Consider the following 24492-nt stretch of genomic DNA (forward strand, 5'->3'; position numbering starts at 1 on the left):
CATGTATATATAAGATACACCACGAGTATTTGAAAAAAAAACAGATACTTTTATATACTTCTATTTTTTTTTTTTACATGATATTACTCCAAAAAGATTATGAGATTATTTTCATAGAGAAAAATCAAAGGGTTGTTCTATTAGCCTATTCGTTCTTGAAAGTGTGTCGTTAACGAAAGTAAACGCTATAGTCTAATCTTGGGAGGTTGTGTATCAAGGGATCTGATCACACTGAGTTATATACTTCGGGAGGCACAAATCAACCTTTAAGGACTTTTGCGTGATTCTATAACATTGTGAGATCTTTCCTTACTCTAATTTTATTATACTTTTATTCTATTTATTTATTATTATTTTTTCGGATTAATATAATTTAATATCAATAATAATATTTTGCACCATTAAAATAATATTTCCAACAATAGTTTGGTGGACAAATATCCTTTGAAAAGAATGAAGTGGATAATATACATTTTATGATCAAAATTTAAAATTAATACATCTAACAATGTACATTATGCTACATTATTTAAATTAGGCTCGAAGTGAACTCTGTCGCAAGAAGAGTCCAAGTTTTCTTGTTCACTCATTCATCTTCTGGCATCATTCTTCTTCTACCATTTTTCTAGCTGCAAGTTAGAGATCGAGGGATGGGAACCACGAAGACTAAGCCATGGCTCTTATTTGTTCTGCTTCTAATCCTGTCTTGTTACACAGCATGCTTCTCCATAGCTGGTAATACCCTTTCAGCAGGTCAGTCTCTTTCTTTTTCAAAGAACAAGATCATATTATCTCAAGGTGGCACTTTTGAGCTCGGTTTCTTCACTCCAGGCTCTTCGGTAAAAATCTACTTGGGCATATGGTATAAATGGTTTGTTCCGAAGGAAGTTGTTTGGGTAGCATATAAACGGGGCTAGCCCTGCCTTAGGCGAATTAGGCGGTTGCATAAGGCCCTCAATAAAAAATATTAATAATTTTATTTTTATTAAAAAAAAAAAAAGAAGACTTTAATTGTTATCAATACACTTTAATAAGGCTCTAAAATATGGTAAAAAACTAAAAATAAAATTAATAAGGCCCCAAAATCTAGTAAAAATAAAATTATTAAGGCCCTAATTATGAAATATAAAATTAATAAGGCCCCAACTCCCAAGTTCAATTACGAAAAAAAAAAAAAAAAAAAATTAAATGCTTAGAGTGAAAGAATTAAGATGGAAAGTCTTTTTTAAGATGGGAAGTCTCATTAAAAAATAAGAATTAATTAAGTCCACTATATGCCCAACGTTCATTTTTTTTTTTTTTTTAAAGTTACATCCAACGTTCTTGTTAGAGTCTATATAAGTTTCCTTTTTTTTATTTCAAGTTCCTTACTCAAGTCGATCTTATTCGAATTTGAATTTCTCTCTTCTTCTTCATTCTCATTCTTTCCCAATAGAGTAATGATTCAATGATACCCAAAAATACAAATTTTCACCAACTTTTCACTACCTTGCCTATGTGGTAAGGTGGTCCCCCACTACTTTTTGAGTTTTTTTATTTTTTAAAAATAAATTAAGGTGAGGGACCACCTTGCCACATAGGCAAGGTGGTGAAAAGTTGTATATTTAGGTGGTAATAAATCATTACTCTTCCCTATAACTTACTGAGTAACGATTCATTGTCATCTTTTTATACAACTTTTCATCACCTTTCTTATGTGGCAAGGTGATCTCCTACTACTTTTTGAGTTTTAAAAATAAAATAAGATTGGGGACCACCTTGCTACATAAGTAAGGTGGTGAAAAGTTGTATAAAAATGTGACAATAAATCATTACTCTAACTTACTATTCAAGTCCTTAAAATCATTCCATATCTACTCGGTCATTAAAAAAAAAAAAAAAAGGGGGTTAGTTACCAAAAAAACCAATCAATCAATTGCATTAATTTTTTTATTTGATTTTAGGAAATATTTTTACACTAATGACGAATTTGCCTTTCTTTGTGCAGGTTAAAAGTGTTAAGATAATCGTACCATAAAGATTAAAGAGAATTCAATCTTTGACAAATCATGTTTTATTGTTCTATTTTTTAATTTATTTTATTATAGTCATAATATATATAATTTTTTTGTACATAAATCATGTTTATTTAATTTGTAATTACTTCTAGTTATAGATGTCTACTAGAAAATATGCTTCTGGATATGAAAAACTAAAACTAAAAATTAAAAAAATTAAAAATAAAAAATAAAAAATAAAAAGAAGAAGGAGAAGAAGAAGAAGAGAATAAGAAGAAGAAAGAAAGTAGAAAAATTAATTGAATCTCAAAAAGGATCTTTAAATAAATTTGTTATTAGCAATAAACAAAATATAAATGATAATTTAGTTGAAAAGTACATAAATGAACAAGAAATTCATGAAAAAGAGTTAGAAGATAATCAAATAATACAACAAAAAGATGACATTAAAAATAATGATAGTGACGTTCAATTATGTAATATAACAACTCTTGTCTCTTGATGAAGAAGTTCAGGAAAATTTAGAAGAAAATAAAAATATTGATAATATATCTAATTCTATTGTTACAAATATTTATGACCCAAGTCAATGAAAAAATATTGATGTAAAATTAAGAGATTTATTAGTAGAAAATAGTCCAATAAGAGACAACAATATAAATTTTTCCCAAATATCAAAACTCTAGACATTTTTCTAGTACATTTTATATACAAAAATTATCAAATGGGGAGAAGCATGATAGAAAATGGCTAGTCTATTCAAAAGATCTAGATAGAATATTTTGTTTTTGTTGCAAGTTGTTTAATTCAAAATCTAGTATAAATCAACTAGCTGATAAAGGAACTAATGACTGAAAAAGTCTTAGTGCTAAGCTTAAAAGTCATGAAACAACCAATGAACATATTACTAACATGAATGCTTGGGTTGATTTAGAAATGTGATTGTCAAAAAATAAAACAATTGATAAAAACGTCAAAGAACAAATTAACAAAGAGAAAGATCATTGGAAAAAAGTATTATTGAGAATTATTGCTGTAGTAAAGAATCTTGGTAAAAATAATTTGGCATTTAGAGGTAATAATGAAAAGATTTACCAAGAAAATAATGGAAATTTTTAAAATCTAATTGAAATGATAGCAGAATTTGATCCAATAATGCAAGAACATATTCAGCGTATTAAAGATGGTGAAATTCATAATCATTATCTTGGACATAAGATCCAAAATGAATTGATACATTTGTTAGCAACTGAAATTAAAAATAATATTATTAAAAAAATTAAAGATACAAAATATTTTTCAATTATGCTTGATTGTACCCCTGATGCAAGTCATCAGGAACAAATGTCTCTCATACTAAGATGTGTTGATATTTCAACAAATACAATCAAAATAGATGAACATTTTATAGAATTTATAAAAGTGGATGATACTACTGGAAAATGTCTTTTTAATGAAATTATAGACGTAATTAAAAATCTTGAACTGAATATTAATGATATACAAGGACAAGGATACGATAATGGGTCTAACATGGAAGAAAAAGAGCAAGGGGTACAAAAAGGACTTCTTGTTATTAATTCTAAAGCGTTTTACACACCATGTGGTTGTTATAGTCTTAACCTTTAATAAGTGATATGGCAAATTTTTGTGCTAAAGCTATAACTTTTTTTGGAATTGTACAACGTATATATTCTTTGTTTTCTTCATCTACAGAACGATGTAAAATTTTACAAGATAATGTGTCGGGTTTAACTTTTAAGCCTCTCTCACAAACACGTTGGGAAAGTCGGATTGAAAGCATTAAAGCCATAAAATTTCAAACCCTACAAATTAGAGATGCTTTGTTGCAATTAGCAAACACAAAGTGAAAATCCTAAAACAAAAAGTGAAGCTAATTGTTTAGCAACCTATGAGATTAAAAGTTTTGAATTCTTATAAAGCATGACTATTTGATATGATATATTATTTACCGTTAATACTGTTAATAAAAATTTACAATCAAAAGACATGCATATTGATGTTGCTATAGATCAATTAAAATGTCTTATTTCTTATTTTAAAAATTATAGAGAAAATGAATTTACATCTGCTATGATTTCATCTAAAGAGATTGCAACTAAAATGGAAATAGAACATGTATTTCATGAAAAACGTATAATTCGAAGAAAGAAACAGTTTGATGAGATTGTCAATGACGAGACAATACAATTTGCTGAAGAATCTTTTAGAATTAATTATTTCTTATATATAGTAGATCAAGCTATTTCTTCAATTCAAAGTAGGTTTGAACAATTTCAGATATACAAAAATAAATGAAAGAAAATGTATGTTGTAGAACCAATTTGATGCGGGGCACAAGACACAAGGCACGAGCTACAGAGTACACCAACCCATGATCTTGTCGTTGCGTTGCGTGATTGAAAGCTTAATCATTATTGGACTTTTTATTAGTTTGTATTTTTGTTACAGAGAAATTGTAGTACTGCCTTCACGTGATTGGTTTAAATTATAAATTATTTTTTGTGGTATAAAAAATAAAATTGTAAAGTTTTTATGGTAGGTAAAAATTACAAATTATAAATTACTTCTTTAAGTCGTTTTTTGTCCACAAATTGAACAAAAATCTGTAATTTGCCATGTCAGTCCAATAAAAACGCACACGTGTCATTCTGAATAAAAAAAAATATTAATATGTTAAAAATTAAAAACTTTAAATTTTTTTTATTTTTTATTTTTTTCCTGTTTGCTTGGTAGGTGCATTGTTTAAAATAAGATAACTTCTTCGTCGAGTGGTAATGTGGTAGGACCAGCCACCAGTGGATCTTTCATTACTTTTGTAGTTAATAATTTAGATCTTTCATTACTTTTGTAGTTATATCCTTAAAATTTAAAAAGTGTTAATTTAGTGTGTCTATCTTTCAATTTTTTTTAATTCCACCCATCCATTAGGATTTTTCAATATTAAATCATGTCAAAATTTTCAAAATATCAATTTTTTAAAATTAAAATATATATATATATATATTTGAAAGATTCAGATATAGGTATTTTTAAAAATTTCGTTAAATCCTTACCAACAATTAAATCCTTGCAATTTTTTTTTTCCCTAAAAAAAACGACATGTATTTTTGAAATTTTAACACCCTTCAATTAGGATTTAACAGAAAATTCTATCAGATGATTAAAATTGAAAAAAAAAAATTGAAAGATTGATATACTACATTGACAATTTTTAAAGTTTAAAAGTATGATTGCAAAAGTGATAAAATACCATGAGCGGTAATTGAAGTTTTTTCAAAATTTGGAGATCCTAAACAATGCTCTCCTCATTTGGGGAGCACTGTTTACTAACTAATGTTAAAACAACATTAAAAAATAAATAAATAAAAAATAGTGAATACGATTATTTAGCTTAATAACTTGTAAATTATTTACTAAATGTGCGGACAAACATAAGCAATGTCTGATTTTGAAGCAAACAACCGAAAAGCGACGAAGGTTTTAAATCTTATGCACTTAATTTTCGTGCATGTCTTCTGGTTACTATAATGCATGCAACGAAAGCGGGAGAATCAGAAACCATTAACATATGCGCACTCCCCGCACTCTATATTTAAAAAAAAAAAAAAAAAGAGTTTAATATAATTATCAATGTAAAACAGAATCCAATTTAACATTGAGCCGGGGATTAGTCTTTAGGTCTTGACAGGTAGTAAATGCGCTCGGAAGGTTCGACTACCACCTCGGTGGGCTAGTCGTTCAATGAATTCCTACAAGAAATTTGCCCATTAGGGGTGACATTATCAGCTTCGACAAAAAGTTGACGCTGATAGTCGACTATTAGCGTCGACTTTGGCAGTCGACGCTGATAATCGACTATTAGCTTCGACTATTAACACTATTAGCATCGACAAGTTAGTCGATGCTAATTGTCCAAAAAAACACATTATTAGCGTCAACTTTGGTGTTGACGAAATTTGTCGTTGCTAATAACCTAGCCGGAAATTTTACCTCGCGCGGGTTGAGAAATAGCAACAACATTTTAGTATTAGCGTCCACTTTCGTCGACGCTAATAAATAATTATCAGCGTCGACACTAAATGTAGACGCTAATAGCCTATTATTAGCGTCGACTTATATCTGTCGACGCTGATAATAGGTCATTATCGTTGACTCTAGGGTCGATGCTAATGATTCTGTATAAATAATTAATTTATTTTTTTAAAATGTTGAAAAGCATTAGCGTCCACTTTAGGTCGACGCTAATGATTCTGTATAATAATAATAAAAAATCATATAAACCTAATAATTGTTTTTAAAAAAAAATAATAATAATAAGTAAATTTGAAACCTATAGAAAAAAAATACTTCTTTTTATATTATTAGTAAAGTTTTTCTATTTTTTAAATTTTTGGGTTAAATGCCATTTCAATCTTTTGGTTTTAACGACTTTATTTTTTTATAACTAGCTTTTATTTTGTATCATAAACGAAACTTCATGTCAAACCAATCAAAACCGGCCACATGGGCATATGTCTCATAAAAAAAAAACATAAAAATGAGGAAAATAAGAAATATGTACACATATATACAAAAAAATAAAATATAAAAATAAGGAAGGGGAGGTAAAAAAATAAAAACTCTACAAAAAAATTAATGATTTTCATGTTAATCCATAAATAGAGGTGCTCAATACTCAAATTACCCAAGTCATTGACTAATCAATGGCTTCTCAAAGTACACTTTTATAGACATGTGAATTAATTGATACGATTGAAGGTTCGATTAAATGTTTTATCGATCACAGTGCATTAGTTTAATCAATCGAACTCTAAGGATTTTGTATTATCCTATTGTATTAGTCTGATCGATCGTAAGATGATCAAATGATTGATAGAGCTTGAGATGATATAAGGTTCAATCGAACAATTTATCGATCATAGTGCATTAGTTCAATTGATTGAACTCCAAGGATTTTGTAGTATCATATTGTATTAGCTCGATCGACTATAAAATGATCAAATGATTGATAGATTGTTACACAATTCAATGTTTGATCAAACATTTCATCGATTATAATGCACTATAACTCATAACCCGCGCTATTCGCGGGATTTTTCATTATAATTTAGTTTTAGTATTTAAATACATCTTTATTGTACTTTTTATTATAGGTTAAAAAATGCTTGTAAAAAAAAAAAATATCACACATATTTTAATAAAAAGACAATAAAGGTTAAGACCCTTAATTTTATTTTAACCCAAAAAAGGTAAAACTTTTTAAAATATTTGTTCACATAGGTGTAGTTTATAATGAAAAGAAATATATATATATAGCAAAAAGAAAATCTAAACTCCAAATATTATAGCATAGGTGCTGTAGTTTTTTCAATGATCAAGATGGTGCTGTAATTTTTTTACAGTACTTAAGCCAAATCCTACAAAGTAAAACAAAATTTTTCACTCAACATTTAATGCAATCAAATAAATCCTTTAACATCACGTTCAAATATATTAGAAAATATGACTCTTAATTTTATTTTAATCCACATAAATTAAAACATATTAAAATCTTTGTTTCCATATCAGTAGTTTAAAATAAAAATAAGTATAAATAAAAAAAAAAAAAAAAAAAAAAAAAGAGCAAGAAGAAAACCTGTAGATTATGATTATCAAAGCATTAATAAAAAAAAAAAAAAAAAATTTAGCAAGAGTCTCTAATATTATTGGTGTGGTACATATTACATTTCTATATAAATAAAACTCATATAATTCTGAACATTCTAAAAAAAAAAAAAAAATACATAACAAACTAAACAAAATGGCTAAAAATTGAGTGAATCATACAAACGAAAAACAAAAATATTCCATAAAACATTCAAATGAAATAAAAAATAAGACACTTAATTTTAGTTTAATCCATATAAATTAAAATATGTTAAAATCTTTGTGCCCATATGAAGAGCTTATAACGAAAAAGAAGTATAGAAATAATAAAAAATAAAAAAATAGCAAGAAGAAAACATGGTTTAATCTAATTATCAAAGCATTAATAAAAAAAATTAGCAGGAATCTATGATATTGTTAGTGTGATACCTATTATATTTAAATACAAATAAAACTCAAGTAATTATAAACATTTTAAAAAAATACTGAACAAACTAAACAAAATATTTTTTACGAATACAAAATAAAACAAAATCTTTCATTAAACATTTAACACAATCAAAAAAATCCTCATATCATGTTCAATGCTTAATATTTCTTTGGTGTTTCAAATGTATTTATATTCTTTTTATGCACAACAATCAAATAAATTGTTGCCTTGTTTTGCTTTCACAAGCATAAAAACACTTTTAAAAAATGGCTAAAAATGGAGTTAATCACAAACAAAAAAAATAAAATTCCGGAAAACATAAGTCCTTATCTTACTTTAATCCATATACATTAAAACATGTTTAAATCTTTGTTCACATAGGTATACATGGTTTAAAATGAAAAGTATAAAGAAAAAAAAAAATCAAGAAGAATACATAGTTTAATCTATATATCAAAGCATTAGTATAAAATTAGTAGGAATCTTTGTGTGATACCTATTATATTTCAAACACTCAAAATTTATTCTTTTATGTTTTACGATGTAGAACCTTGACTTACTATATGCGCACTATTCACTATTCAGTTGCTTGTATAAGAGCTATGCCCCTTTTCAGTTTATTTCTCGGTAGTTGTTTACAGTTCATTGACTATGAATGATGCTGATATTTGGTTTTATATGGGTTTTAGCTTTTGAGCCGTATTGCATAGGTGGGAGGATAAATGACATATTATTGTTCATATTTTAAAGTGTACAAAGATTGTATTCCCAAACACCAACATCCCCCCCCCCCCCCCCAAAAAAAAAAAAAAAAAATTAAATTAAATGTATATCTGTATGAAATATATGTGTGTGTATTTCATGTTCTAATAATTGATTGCACTGGATTTGCCACTTGTTTTGCTAATGTTACCAATTGTTTTGCCACAGGCAGAACCTAGATTTCTCTGGAACAACTATATGTTGGAAGTTCTTATAGATAACAAGGTCAGGTTGAAGCCAAATTTGTTGTCAATGATACATGCTTAATTTTCTTGGTAGCTTTACATGCGTAGTTTACTAACTCTACTGAAACATTTATATGGTTACCTTTCTGCAGCTTGATCCCTACTTACTACCTGTTATCCAAGGGAATATCCTTATTTCATTGTTGGTTTAGCTTTTGGTATCATTGCTTGAGAACATATATTATATAGTTTAGTAGCTCATTCGATTTATGTGTGTTAAAGCTATGAATTGGTTGTTTTTCACTTGTATTCATCTTTTAGAACTTGTCAACGCAGAAAATGGTATTTTTGCTGAGAATTGCAAATATAGCAAAAGGGAAGTTCAAAGATGCTAAGAATTTCTTGGCCCTGTTGTCTGCTTGTATTGGCTGTGCCCTTTGATTGGTGGGCTGATTCTTCTTGCTGGTTTTGTGCTAATTGTCTTATGCTCTGTTTTTGTAATGTTTGCTTATTTTGTTGTGTTTGCTGGCTTGAAGTTAGCCGGTTTTATGGTGTAATTAAAGTCCCTTGATTACACCTAGTCTGGCAGTATACTACTTAAGTTACTATTATTTTTATGGAGATAATGGCTGAGACTTATTTGTTTCGGCAACAGGTCAAATAAGTCTAATGGCCTCTTAATATATATATATATATATATATATTTTTTATTTTTTTTGAATTTTTAGAGTATTAGCGTCGACCATGTCGACGCTAATAGCCTCTTAAAAAAATATTTTTTATTTTATTTTATAGAGTATTAGCGTCGACATAGTCGGCACTAAGGAGATATTTAATTTAATTTTTTTTTAGGTTATTAGCGTCGACCAATAAGCTATTTATTTATTTTTTAAAAAAATTTTATTTTAGGTTATTAGCGTCAACTTGTTGACGCTAATGTGGTATTAAAAAAAAAAAAAATTAATTTTTTTTAGGTTATTAGCGTCCACAGTGTCGACGTTGATGATATACTATTAGCGTCGACAACAATGTCGACACTAATAATATATCATCAGCATCGACTTATCATAAATGTGGTATAACTTTTAGCATCGACTGAGAATAACATTAGCGTCGGCATTTGTCGACGCTAATAAACGATCATTAGCGTCGACCCTTATGTCGACGCTGATGATCGGCAGATGAGCATCTACGTCGGTCTTTCAACGTCAACTTATTAGCGTCCAATAGTCGACGCTAATACTCATTAGCGTCGACTTTTGGACTTTTAGCGTCCACTAAGGGTCGACGCTAATAAGCGAATTTCTTGTAGATAATTTAACGAGGTACACTGCAGCTATAGGACCTAGGGAATACCTCGTATCAAAAAAAAAAAAATTAACATGATGATCGATCACTTTCTTTTATTAGTCTTGGTACGTATTTTGTTGAATTAAATTTTGGCAAAACATTTTAATTACTTGAATATATATATATATATATATATATATATAATAGTAAAAGTGAATAGCTCCAGTCTCCATAAATAAATGCTTTGAAAAAAGTGAGTTTTTAACATTGAAAGAACTTTTTTTTTTTTTTTTTTTTTTAACTAAAATAAAGAGTAAATTTGAACAGTCGGATGTGGCCAAATGCTATGATAATCATTCGACAATTTGCAGAGAGTTAATTCACTCTAATGCAATATTCTTAATCTAACATTAAAGAAAAACCATTTCAGATAAGGAGACAAGGTGTTCAACTTTGATCAGCGCCATTATGCTTAGACCCATTCAAGCTTCTGAAAATGAATTCTCATTTAATTCAGTTGACAGAGTGGTTATTCGTTGTTAGATGTTAAATGTATTAATCAACAAATTAATTCTCATTTAATTCACACAGCATAGTTTGGTTGACCAATATCCTTTGAAGCAAATGAAATGGATAGTATATAGTTTGTAGTCAGAATTTAAAATTAATACAACTAACAGTGATCATGAAGCTACATTATATAAATTTTTTTAAAAAAAATGTCTCAATATTAGCGTAATGTATACCATTATATGTATGCAGTAACTTTAAATAAATATTCAATAAAAAGCTTTACCTCCGTTGTTGTGGAACTCCATTAAGGCATTAATGCGTTGTGTACGTATAAGTCGTAGCTTGATTAATTGTCTGAGCCGGTGGCTGAAAAAGAAAGGAATGTGGAATATTCCGGAGTAGGCTGGAAGTGATCAACTCTGTCACAAGAGGAGTCCAAGTTTTATTGTTCACTCATTCATATTCTGGCATCATTCTTCTTCTACCATTTTTCTAGCTGCAAGTTAGAGAGGGATGGGTACCACGAAGACTAAGCCATGGCTCTTATTTGTTCTGCTTCTAATCCTGTCTTGTTACAGAGCATGCTTCTCCATAGCTGGTAATACCCTTTCAGCAGGTCAGTCTCTTTCTTTTTCAAAGAACGAGACCATATTATCTAAAGGTGGCACTTTTGAGCTCGGTTTCTTCACTCCAGGCTCTTCAGGAAAAATCTACTTGGGCATATGGCATAAATGGTTTGCTCCGAAGGAAGCTGTTTGGATAGCAAATAGAGAAAACCCTTTGTCTGACCCATCTTCGTCAAGACTTGACCTCTCAGAAGATGGCAATCTACTCCTGTTTGAGGGTTCTGTAATATATTATTCCTTTTTGGTTGTGGCATTTATATCACATTTACGGTATTTACTATGTTTATTATTTTTCAATAAACATATACGGCATTATGGATATTTCCATTAATTTAGATTACCGTAAATATGGAATCGGTATTATGGTTATTTCTATTAATTTAGATTACCGTAAATATGGAATCGGTTAATTGATTTTAAAATCAATTAACGATATTGTTTCCTTGATGGAAGGAAACAAATACGGTATTTACCATTTTGAGGGTCCCTAACCTAGCCTATAAATAGAGTGCCTGTGTACACCATCAGTACAGCCATCAAGCAATAGGCATAGGTTAGAAGATCCCTCAAATAATCTTTCTTGTTCTTCAGATGGATCGTGGAGACGCTTGAGCAAACATGGCTAGAGGTAAGCCTGAATCCTGTTTATTCGTTTTCCGCTGCGCATGTTAGATTAAATAATATGTTGATTATTTCTAACATGTGGTATCAGAGCCAGCCTCTATGCTATTTTGCTTAGCATATAATTTTACTATGTGTTATCAATATTGAATCAAGTATATTCTATTTGGTATTGTTCACTTCTGTTTGTCAATATTGTTTGAGCAATATTTCGTCTTTTGTGACATGATAGAAACGCATTAGCGATTATTTTGTGAATATTTGTTGTTCACGTACTGTTTGTGAAAACCCATAAATTTGATAAAACTATTTTTTGTTTTATCACTATTCTGTGTATTATGATATACTGCCTAATTTTGAGTTGTTGTAATTTTGATATGGGTATTTTCATAAAGGGGTGGCGGCTAGGGTTCCATTTTTAGGGTTTTCAACCCATCTGGAACATTACGGGTCGGGTTGGTTGGTGACTGGGTAGGGTTACGACCCATTAAAGTTTTTGGGTTTGATATATTTTTGGGTAGGGTTTTTTAAAACCCATGCAGTTTTTAGGCCATTTAAGTGGGCTGACCTAGTTTGGGCCAGCACTATACATGGACCCAGAGGCCTGACCCGATTAAGTGGGTTGACCCAATTGCCCAAATACAGTAGCCCATTTGGAGTCTTGTGACCCAGAAGCCCAACCCAATATAGTAGCCCAATACAGATACCCAACCCAAATTAAATGGGGTAACCCAATTGGGTCAGCCCAATACAGCAACCCTTTTCAGTAACCCATCAAGTTCTTTTTAAAAGGGGAATTTAGGCCTTATGGTGTTTAGAACCTGGGTTCACCAGGTGTAAAGGGCCTTGGCCACTTACTAAACCATTAGGCCATGTGTTTTATTATGTCCTCATATTAAAGTTTTATTCCCTTTATTATTTACAGTATTGTGTATTAAAATTATTGTTTATTTAATACATGAATTGAGGAATATATATTTTAAATTTATATTGTTTAAATATAAATTGTTTGAAGCCTAGACCTAAGAATAATTAACAATACCATATATACTGGTGTGTTTACAGTAATATCTAAGAATGCAATGTCGGGGAAAGTTCTGGCAAGGAAAGTCTTGGGATTTAAGTGTGTCCGGTGTGACCCCCCTCACTTTCCTGGGAGCTCATCTGCTTGCACCTTGGAAAATGCTGTTTACCCCATTTAAGTATTGGTTTGTTATATTCCTAAGGCCATTAAGGGGGCATCTATAAAGTTGTTAGATGTTAATGAAGTAGCAATTATCATGATAATTTTGGGAGAGCCACAGCATCCCAATTTTGAATGACAATTGCATCAAGATTACACACACGTAATTATCATAATAATTATGGGAGAGCCAAAGCATCCAATTTTTGTATGATAATTACATCAGGATTACACGCATGAACCTCATAAAGATATATTAGATGTTCATGAATTACAGCGTGATTATTATGATTTTGGGAGAGCCAAAGCATCCTAATTTTGTAATAATTGCATAAGGATCGTACACATGAACTTCATATAGAAAAATTAACATCGTATTGTAATTAACTCATAAATTTAATTACCTATCCCCAAAGGGAAGTTTTTATTTTTATGACTTAATTAGAATGAGATAACAAATTTAGTATTAAAAGTAAAATTTCTTTCGGTTGCCCAAAGGTACGAAGAATTTTATTTATTAATATTTAAATTTATTAGTCTTATCAATAAAGAGTAAATTTCATGCGTGATGCAACCTTTGCCCAAAGGTAGGTTGAAATTTACTATTTAAATTGGCATTGGCTAATTTAAAATAAAGTTACTTCATAGCATTAAAGTATTTATTTTAATTTTGGGTTATTGCAGCTATTCCTGTTACTCTACCTTTTGGTGGTTTTATATTCCAATACATTATGATAATATTTTTCTGACTGGAAAAATGATTGATATGCTTTTTCATTTGGGGTGTTAAAAATTTTGGTACTCCGTGTGGACAAACCACCTACTCCTGCGGAATTAAGTACGTCACGTGAGATTATTAAGCATGAACGGTGGGAGTGATTTAATCACTTAAGTTAGATGTTCATGAAATCTCATGTCACTAAAGTCATCAGGGATTTATTCCTGAATGTTTTAGAGCCAAAGTTTTATAAAGGTTGTTTATGAACATTTAGTAAGTTCAAACAAAACTTGGCCAGCACCCTAATAGAAAAAGCTTTAAAGACAAACCTTTTACAGTTTCTGAAGTGTTTATAATCCCATTATGGGAATGAAGGATATTATAGATTAGCTTAAGTCCCTAAAGATTGAGATTTTTGAGTCATTGTTGGTCTATTTCAATTTTTTGAATTCTCTCTTCTAAGTGTAGAATTTTATCTTGTAACACACGTAAGGATAAATGGTTAGTAAATAAACTTCTAACCATGTGTGTTCAAGGATATGAGAGAATTTATAAAGTGTTCACATGATTATTCATGTCAAAGGAAGGACCAATAAATGCAATCATGTCCAACACTTAAAGCATGAGAATAAGGTGCCAATAAAGTATTATGGCAATCAAGATACCTATTTCTCATGAAATAAGGAAAATTAAGGGCATATATAGAAAGATTGCATGAAGTATAAGAAATGATTTAAAATAAAGATAATCTCATACATCTAGTATGTCGTGAATCTCTTTTAGTGACTCATTCAAATATGTTGTGGATTGATTATGGTTTAACAATCCACGTTGTCAACACAAATGCAGAGTCCTTTTTAAATAACACGTGTTTATAACTTGAGGTTGTTGGGATCTATAGGTTAATTTTAAAATTCAGTCATAATTTTTGACCTCAAAAATGATTTATATTCCATAATTTTTAGAAATTTATTTTTTAGTTTGGCTTGTTAAAAATTTCAATTTTATTTTAAACTTGAAGTTTTTCTTATCTTTGGTGGAATATTGGTTGGGGTTTATTTAAAGTCTATTTAAAATTGACCTACGTCCCAATTTTTAAACAAAATTATTTGTTTATTTCTGCATAGTGATGTTGACGTAAAGTAGAGTCTTTAAGAATTTAAAAATGCTCTTGTTATGGCTTTGGAGATTGAAATATATCTCCATACAGAAAATAAAAGTCGGTGATTTACTGACTTTGGTACTTGTGTGGATTGCATAAGGGAAAGCATACCAACAAGACCACTAGAGGTGCCAAAGAGAGCATTTTGAGATTCTTGAGATCATGTACATTAAAAGGTGTTGACATTTTCATACTCATTGCCTAAATGGTCAGAGATATTTTTTATCTCTTTTAGTGATGACCATATAAAGTTTATGTATCTCTATCTTCTAAATATTAAAGCTGGGGTATTGAATGCTTTCAATACCTATAAGGAAGAAGAAGAGAAACAATATGAAGATCATAAGATCTAATATAGGCATAGAGTATTAAGGTAGGTACACACAAAAGGAAATGATTAGTAATACTAATCTGCTATCACCCTTATAGAGTAAAGCTTTGAAAACCGTTGTGTATATGTTAAACAGGATTCCATCTAAGGTTATTCTTAAGACACTTTTTTTTAAAAGTATGAAAAAGATGGAAGCCAAGTTTAAATTATTTACACATATAGGGTTGCCTTACTAAAGAGGAGATTTATAATCCTCGCCTAAGGAAATTAGATTCAATGACAACCAACGGATCTTTTATAAGCTATCTAGTAAACTTTAAAGGGTTTTAATATTTTATTATCCTTCGTATAATCTTAGAGTTGTTGATTGTAAAATTTCTAGAGGATGCAGAACCTAGTGGGAGTGCTCATTCACATAAATTGGAATTTGAGGAAGCACTAGAGTTGGCCAAGTCTCCTCCTCATAGAGGATGATTGATTGTATTCAGGAAAAATCAGATTGATTATCCTGAGCCACAATCATTTCTAGAACAACCAACTCATACAGAATAGGTTCAAAAGTCTATTCTCCCATTGCAAAATGCAGAGGAAGTAGAATTAAGAAAATCCTATAGAATAAGGAGATCAACAATTCTTAGTGATCATGTTGTATATCTCCCAGAGTCTGATGTTGACATTGGACATAAAGATGATCCAAATTTGTTTTCACATGCTATGAGTGGAGAAAACTCCACATTGAGATTCAGTGCCATGAAGTGAGAGTTAAGTCCATGGCTGAAGGGTCGAGCTAGACTCGTAGCCAATGGTTTTACTCATAAGGAAGGCATTGATTATCGTGAAACATTCTCTCCAGTGTCTAAGAATGGTTCATCAAGATAATCATAGCATTAGTAGCTCATTTTGATCTAGAGCTGCATCAAATTGATGCGAAAACAACATTTATGAATGAGGATCTTAAAGATGAGGTTTACATGACACAACCTAAACGTTTTATAAAATAACAGTCAGAATACTTGCAAATTAAAGAATTCTATTTATGGGCTGTGATAGATCTCTCACCGGTGATATACTTTTTACAAGGTATTTGTTTTATTGTTTACTGAAAACCTTGTTAATTAGTATGTATACCTTAAGGTCAGTGGGAGTACAGTAATCTTTCTAATCCTATATGTAGATATTGTTTTTGCAAGTGGTGATTTAGGTTTGCTACATAAGGTTCATTTCACAAAACTTTGAAATGAAGGATTTGGGTGAAACCTCTTATGTCTTTTGGCATAGAGATTCACAGAGACATAAAGAATATTAACATTGTCTCGGAAGGCCTACATTGAAAAAGTTTTGGGAAGATTTAGAATGAAGGATTATGTACCTTCAGTAGCAATTAAGAGGGACTAATTAAATACAGATTAATGTCCCAAAAGGTATTGGAATAAGGGCAGATGAAAAGTTTTAAGCGTCTGCATTATACATAACCATATGACTGACAATAAGTATATTGAGTCAATAAAGTGCTGCAAATAAAGCTTTGCAGTATATGCAAGGAACCAAGAAGAACAACTTAACCTAAGGATACACTTTCCATTTGAAGGTGGTTAGTTGTTTAGATTTGAGTTTGCTGATTGTGTAGATAGTAGAAAGTCTACTCTAAGGTATATATCTTTTTATTGAAGGATAGATCCTAGAGATGCAGTTTGCAGACTATAGTTGCTACGTCTACCAAGAAAGCTAAAAGTCTAGCGTGCTATGAATTTGGTACACAGGCATGATGGTTGAGACATTTGTTGAAAGTCTCAATCTTGTCGATTTTACAGTTAGACCATAAAGATACTCTGCGGTAATTCTACTATAATCTTCTTTTATAAGAATAAAGAGTAGAAGCAGAAGTAAATCGACATTAAGTATCTCAGTACGAGAGATAACATTAAGAGACATAAAGGGTCTATTGAGCATATAAGTACTGGATTAATGATTGCGGATCCCATGACTTAAAGTTTACCAGTAAAGAAAGAATAAAGTCATGCGGAATATATGAGACTCATTAATTCATTTTCACTTGGTTTGTCTCTTTTTGGTCTATAGACATAAAGTTATTGTAATAAAGATTTTTGTGCACATTTGTTATTTTATCCATGAGGATAAATAAAGTTGGACCCGAATGACTTATAGGAAGTTCATTCATAAAGCTTGATTATCCATAAGGTACTCATGTAAGGAGTGTTTTACATCGTGATACATGGAAGGGACGACCTAATTTTATAATGGTTTTACCGCCATGATTCGTGTGAAACATTTCTTAACTGAGTTGGAGGATTCCATAAAAGATTGGCCAAAACTAAAGAACCTAATACCATATGGTCATGTGTTATAAAGTCCAAGTGGGAGAATGTAATATATTATTCCTTTTTGGTTGTGGCCTTTATATCACATTTACGGTATTTACTATGTTTATTATTTTTTCAATAAACATATACGGCATTATGGATATTTCCATTAATTTAGATTACCGTAAATATGGAATCGGTATTATGGTTATTTCTATTAATTTAGATTACCGTAAATATGGAATCGGTTAATTGATTTTAAAATCAATTAACGATATTGTTTCCTTGATGGAAGGAAACAAATACGGTATTTACCATTTTGAGGGTCCCTAACCTAGCCTATAAATAGAGTGCCTGTGTACACCATCAGTACAGCCATCAAGCAATAGGCATAGGTTAGAAGATCCCTCAAATAATCTTTCTTGTTCTTCAGATGGATCGTGGAGACGCTTGAGCAAACATGGCTAGAGGTAAGCCTGAATCCTGTTTATTCGTTTTCCGCTGCGCATGTTAGATTAAATAATATGTTGATTATTTCTAACAGGTTCCTCCAAGATCCCATTTTGGTCGACAAATTTGACATTTCCCGGGTCAAATATAACTGAAGCAGTACTTCGTGATGATGGGAATTTTGTTTTGAGAAACAGGTCGACCAGGTCTTCTGTATTCTGGGAGAGTTTCGACCATCCAACCGATACATGGCTGCCTGGTGCAAAGCATGGGGTCGATAAGCTCATTTCATGGAAAAATTCAGAAGATCCAGCACCTGGTGTGTTCTCGATGGGGTTAGACCCAAATGGAAGCAATCAGTATTTCTTAGAGTGGAACAGCTCTCAAATCTATTATAGTACTGGAGTTTGGAACGGAAAATATTTCAGCTTAGTTCCTGAAATGAACAGATCGGATTCTATCTTCAACTTCACTTTTGTGCCAAGTAAAAATGGAAGTGATGGATATTTAACTTACTCTCCTCGACACCCTTACCTTTTTGCCCTTTCTAAATATCGGGTTGACTACAGAGGACAGTGGAGGGGACAAGTGTGGCTGCAGTCTGGCCCTTCGGAACGGAGTTCATTTTGGATTGCACCGAAGAATCTATCTAATGTCTTTGCTTTGTGTGGTGCGTTTGGCGTGTTACAGTACCCTGAGGATAACTCAACCCCTTGTCAGTGTCTAAAAGGTTTCGAACCATTTTCGATGAACTACACCAGACTAAACGATTGGCGAGGTGGCTGCGTGAGGAAATCCCCTTTGCAAAAATGTGAGAATAATACGTATGCTAATGGAAAAAAAGATTGGTTCCTGAAAATATCAAACATGCGATTACCTGCTTATTCGAAAGCATATTTGGCCGTGGATGCTAGTAGATGCAAATTGGCTTGCATGGAGAATTGTTCTTGCACTGCTTATGCTTATAATAGGAGTGGGTGTATGATATGGGAAGGAGCTCTTTTCAGCTTACAGCAACGCGGGACTGGGCAAGATATCTATCTCAGACTTGCTGCTCATGAGTATCTAGATCCAAGAACCAAAGGTAGGATGAGTCACATGAGTGAAATTAATGAAAAGTATGTTTAGGGTTGAGCTAATAGTGATTCTTGTCATTTTAATCAGGCAAAAAATGGAAAGTATGGGTAGCTGTGCTGGTCCCTGCAACAGGGCTTATCTTGAGCCTCGTCATTTGTTTTTCAACCAAAAGAAAGCTCAAATACATAGGTAAGTATAAACGTTCTAACCGTACATAGAAATCACTATAAAAAATAAAAAATAAAATAACGATACTCTTTACACTCATTTCACATCCACTAACATGACGCCGTGATTTAAGTCTAAGTTCTTGGGAACATCATTTTCTAATGGCCGGAAAATGAAAAGCTATGTGTATCATTAGTTGGTGACGATAGTGTTTCAGGCTCTTGAAACTATCTGGACCTAGTTTGTGGGGTCCTCCTACAAACTTATCCATGTCTCTGGGAAGGAGCTTTGCAGTTATTTGGTCATTTCATTGATATGAGAATGATTTACTATATATATTATTAGTACTTATTTGTGAAATGATTAAAAAAACTTACTTACCTTTTGGATACTGGCATTGCTCATTGTGGTACGTTGAACTTTGGTGAACCTAATGATGTCACCTCAGTTGGTTATCTTGGACCAACCGCTGGATTTAATTCCATGTATAGTGACCAATTCTTATCATTCTATATCAAACAGGAGAGAAGGCCTCGAGCAATAATATACTCTCATTCGATTTTGATATTGAACTACATGCAAAGGATGTTGAGTTACCACTATTCAGTTATGAGAGTATATCAGCCGCAACCAATAAATTTTCAACTTTGAATAAGCTTGGAGAAGGAGGCTTTGAACCTGTTTACAAGGTACGTATATTATAATACATTTATCTAATGAATTAATCTGCTTTGAACATTATTGAGAAAATTGACATTAATGGTAAACCTTTGTAAATCGTGAAAGTTTAAATTCTTATCATTCTCCTTCATAGGGGAAATTACTCAGAGGGCGAGAAATTGCAGTGAAGATGCTTTCGAAAAAATCTGGACAGGGAATTGAAGAGTTCAAAAATGAGACAATACTAATTGCAAAACTCCAACATAGAAATCTTGTCAGAATCTTAGGTTGTTGTATTGAGCGAAATGAAAAGATGTTGATATATGAGTACATGCTCAATCAAAGTTTGGATTTGTACCTTTTTGGTGAGTGAATATTTATGTATAAATGTGTACATATTTTCCTCTAATATGTTTCTAGGTTCTTAAGTACTAATTTTCTTAGTTGTACTATTTAAACAGATCAAACAAAGAAAAACATGTTAGATTGGGGGACACGCATACACATTATTGAAGGAATTGCACAAGGGATTCTTTATCTTCATCAATATTCAAGGTTACGAATCATACATAGAGATCTAAAACCCAGCAACATTCTTTTGGATAGTGAAATGAATCCGAAAATATCAGATTTTGGGATGGCTCGAATAGTTGGAGACAATGAAACGGCAACAAATACACGTCGAATTGTCGGAACTTAGTAAGTATGCAATCTATTCCACACCTAATATCTCCAAAGAAAACTACAAGTTTGTAAGAAACTTGTAGTAAAAGTTGTATTACTCCTATCAGCACTCTATTCGCAATTCTCAGCTAAACTCGCTGAACAAGCTACTAATAGTCATTTCCTAAATTTTGAAATGCAGTGGCTATATGTCTCCCGAATATGCTATGGATGGTTTGTATTCGATAAAGTCGGATGTGTTTAGCTTTGGAGTATTGGTACTAGAAATTGTGAGTGGCAGGAAGAACACTGGCTTCTATAACAGCGAGTCGCTCAATCTTCTTAGATACGTATGTAGTTTCTATACTCTCCCAAATTCTTTATGTTTTATATTAATCTTATAAATTAAAATGCTATTAGTTTTTTTAATTAAATTTAGTCTAATTTGAAATGAAACTAGGCTTGGGAGCTGTGGATAGATGATCGAAGTTTGGAGTTGATGGAGCCAACAATAGGATATCCTTCTTCCACTTCTGTTCTATTGAGATTCATTAACATTGGCTTTCTTTGTGTCCAAGAAAGGCCGACTGATCGACCTACCATGCCTGATGTAGTCTCAATGATTAGCAATGAACATGCTCCTCTACCTACACCCAAGCAACCTACTTTTACCATAGGCCGGAATGTGATTGACACAAATTCAACAAATGACAGTGTGGAAAAGGGCTCAAAAAATAGCGTAACTATTTCAACAATGGAAGCGCGATGACTGATTCCTATATCAAAGAAAAAAAAAATGTTTGTAAAACTAACCTTTTTGTCTGATTTGTATGCACGTTGATATGCTACATACTGTCTCTAAATGTTGTCTTTGTTCACTCATATTTTAGTTTCGTTACCAATAATACTATCCTATATCTAAGTATAATATGTTTTTCTTCCATGTACTACGTACCCACATTAGTTAACACTAGCCTATAATATGTCTTTAAAAGATTATCACTAACCAATATCCTTCCCTTCCCTCGTCAGTAAACTAATTGGAGACCAAAAATGGGTGAAATCCCAAATCTTTGGCTTGTTCCTCTTCATGTTTATTCATGTAAAAAGCAGGTTTTTAACAATTAATTCAAGCACACATCTACGTACCCAATATTTTAGACTCAGACTACGAGCTAAGTAATTTGAACTATACATCAAAACTATATTTGTGAACCTAACATTGTAACTAAAACTACATGTTCTTGAATATTTTGAACCATATCTTCAAATTATGCGATATACATAACATTGTAACTAACATTAATTGTAATTAAAACTGCATGTCTGCCGCCACGTCAGCAATCAGTGTTTTGTTCCTTATTTTTTTTTTTTGCTTTTCCTAGTTTTCTTAATTCATGCTGTTAAAATTACCTCTACCATAGGCTTCATTTTGACCCTCATCGGTGTCTTCTTTGTTGTTGTGTTTATCTTTGGGTATGCTACTGCAATTGTTTTTTTATTGGGCTACATATTGGGTTATTAGACCTTTTGAGGTTTATGTCCCTTCTTGCGCCTCTAGGCTGCATGATTCATGGTGCGCCTTATCAAACCGCCTTAATTTGCAACCACTTTTTTTAGTCTTCGTACTAAGAATATATAGGGTCGAATCATTTATTTGATGTATTTCCTTTTAATTTTTGTTTACCACCACTTATGAGGTTAATTTGAGACTCTTTGTTGGGTTGCCCAACTCTATATTTTTATTTGTTGTAATTGCTTTGTTGATATAGTTACTAAAAAAGTGAGCCCCAACCCCAAATATGAGATAGTAGAAAACCCGATGCAGTCAAATTAGTCAATATTTTGGGAATTTTATTATTATTATTTTTAGGGTTAAATACCCTAGAGGTACCTGAGTTTTACGTGTTTTTAAATTTAGTACCTCAGTTTCATTTCGTATCACAGGTAGTACCTGAATTTGGAAGAAAAAATCATTGTGCTATTTCTCGTCCAAATTTCAATTTCTCGCCACGTGTCAACCGCTGAGATTGACACGTGGCACCACATAAAAAAAATTAAAAAATAAAAATTAAAAAATTAAAAAAATGATTAAAATTAAAAAAAAAAAAAAAAAAAAAAAAAAAAAGAGGGGTGGCTGAGCCACCCCCCTTGGCCACCATGGGGGTGGCCGGCCACCCCCATTTTGGCCAAGGAGATGGCCCAGCCACCCCCTTGGCCGGTCTGGGGTGGCCGAACCACCCCCTAGGGCCAAAACCCTTCAAATTTTTTTTTTTTTTTTTTTTCAACTGTGGGGTGGCCGAACCACCCCCGTGGCCCTAGGGGGTGGTTCGGCCACCCCCTAGGGCCAAAACCCTTCCAAATTTTTTTTTTTTTTCAACTGTGGGGTGGCCGAACCACCCCATAGCGGTCTGGGCCAAGGGAGCCACCCCTCTTTTTTTTTTTTCTTTTTTTCTTTTCTTTTTTCTTTTTTTTTTTTTAAATTTTAATCATTTTTTTTATTTTTTTTATTTTTAATTTTTAATTTTTTTTTATGTGGTGCCACGTGTCAACCTCAGCGGTTGACACGTGGCGAGAAGTTGAAATTTGGACGAGAAATAGTACAATGATTTTTTCTTCCAAATTCAGGTACTACCTGTGATACGAAATGAAACTGAGGTATTAAATTTAAAAATACGTAAAACTCAGGTACCTCTAAGGTATTTAACCCTTATTTTTAATGTAGGAACCACGTTTAAATTAGGGAATATAACGACAATGCTTTCCTTTGTGCTTAGAAAAAATTAATAATAATAATAATAATAATAATTGCGTCGACTCTAGGGTGTCACAAATTTTAAGTAAAATTCATTATTAAAAGTTGGCTTGCAAATGAAGAATGTGAGCTTATATGATTAAGATTGTACTTAACAATTAATGTGAGACACTTGAGATCGTAACATTTCATCACCATACATTTCGAAATCCGACATTCACAATGGCTCACTCTATCAACACTAACTTAATGATAGTCAATTTTCTTTTGACACTTTCATTCATTTATCTATATTCAATGACTTAATATTACGCATATACATAATATATATATGAAGACATCGTAATTCAGCCTACAATTAAGTTGCCCTTGTGATTCAAACTTGTAACATGTTGTCTACTCTGATACAAATTATAACAAATCTGAGGTAAAATTCACCCATAAGATTGTAATTATCCAACGTGAAACACTCGTGGAATCTTAATTAGCATAATGAAAGTCTTCCAATAATTTTCTGTCAAAGACAAAGGAAAGAAAGTGTTCGACTTTTGTTTCTTTTTTTCCTATTCGACAGGGGTAAGGGGAAAGAGAGTGTTCGACTTTAATCAGCATCAATCAGCACTGTGCTTAATTAGATAAGTTTCCGAGAAGGATTATCGACCATTAGCCAAGGCAACAAGCTGGGAGCAAGCTTTCTGATAAGAAAAGTCCAGCTTTTCTTGCTCTCATTCATATCTAGCATCATTATTCCTCTGGCTATCTGCAGCGCTGCCGGTTAGAGAGAGATGGTTACCTATACGAGTAAGCCATGGCTCTTCTTTGTTCTGCTTCTTGTCCTGTCATACTACAGAGCATGCTTCTCCATTGCAGGAGATACCCTTTCAACAGGTCAGCCTCTTTCAGTGAGAAA

The 24492-nt window shown here is 31.7% G+C and overlaps 1 protein-coding gene across 1 annotated transcript; it reads left to right on the forward strand.

Annotated features, from left to right (window-relative positions):
- Window positions 1–11289: 11289 nt before the first annotated feature.
- On the forward strand, window positions 11290–21607 carry LOC133881588 (receptor-like serine/threonine-protein kinase SD1-8). Its single transcript, XM_062320541.1, has 8 exons — window positions 11290–11691; window positions 18354–19343; window positions 19424–19525; window positions 20027–20193; window positions 20319–20529; window positions 20626–20863; window positions 21030–21177; window positions 21288–21607. Exons 1-8 carry the CDS (start codon window positions 11361–11363, stop codon window positions 21594–21596), a joined length of 2496 nt encoding a protein of 831 aa, XP_062176525.1. The 5' UTR covers window positions 11290–11360; the 3' UTR covers window positions 21597–21607.
- The last annotated feature ends 2885 nt before the right edge of the window (window positions 21608–24492 follow it).

This window comes from Alnus glutinosa, chromosome 11, assembly GCF_958979055.1.
Source record: "Alnus glutinosa chromosome 11, dhAlnGlut1.1, whole genome shotgun sequence".
NCBI lineage: Eukaryota > Viridiplantae > Streptophyta > Magnoliopsida > Fagales > Betulaceae > Alnus > Alnus glutinosa.

Bases quoted from the DNA above. Each gene is read 5' to 3' on its own strand.
- LOC133881588 (XM_062320541.1), top strand. From the start codon at position 11,361: ATGGGTACCACGAAGACTAAGCCATGGCTCTTATTTGTTCTGCTTCTA. The intron at 11,692-18,353 runs GTTCTGTAATAT...TATTTCTAACAG, and splicing joins CAATCTACTCCTGTTTGAGG to GTTCCTCCAAGATCCCATTT. The intron at 20,530-20,625 runs GTGAGTGAATAT...CTATTTAAACAG, and splicing joins TTTGGATTTGTACCTTTTTG to ATCAAACAAAGAAAAACATG.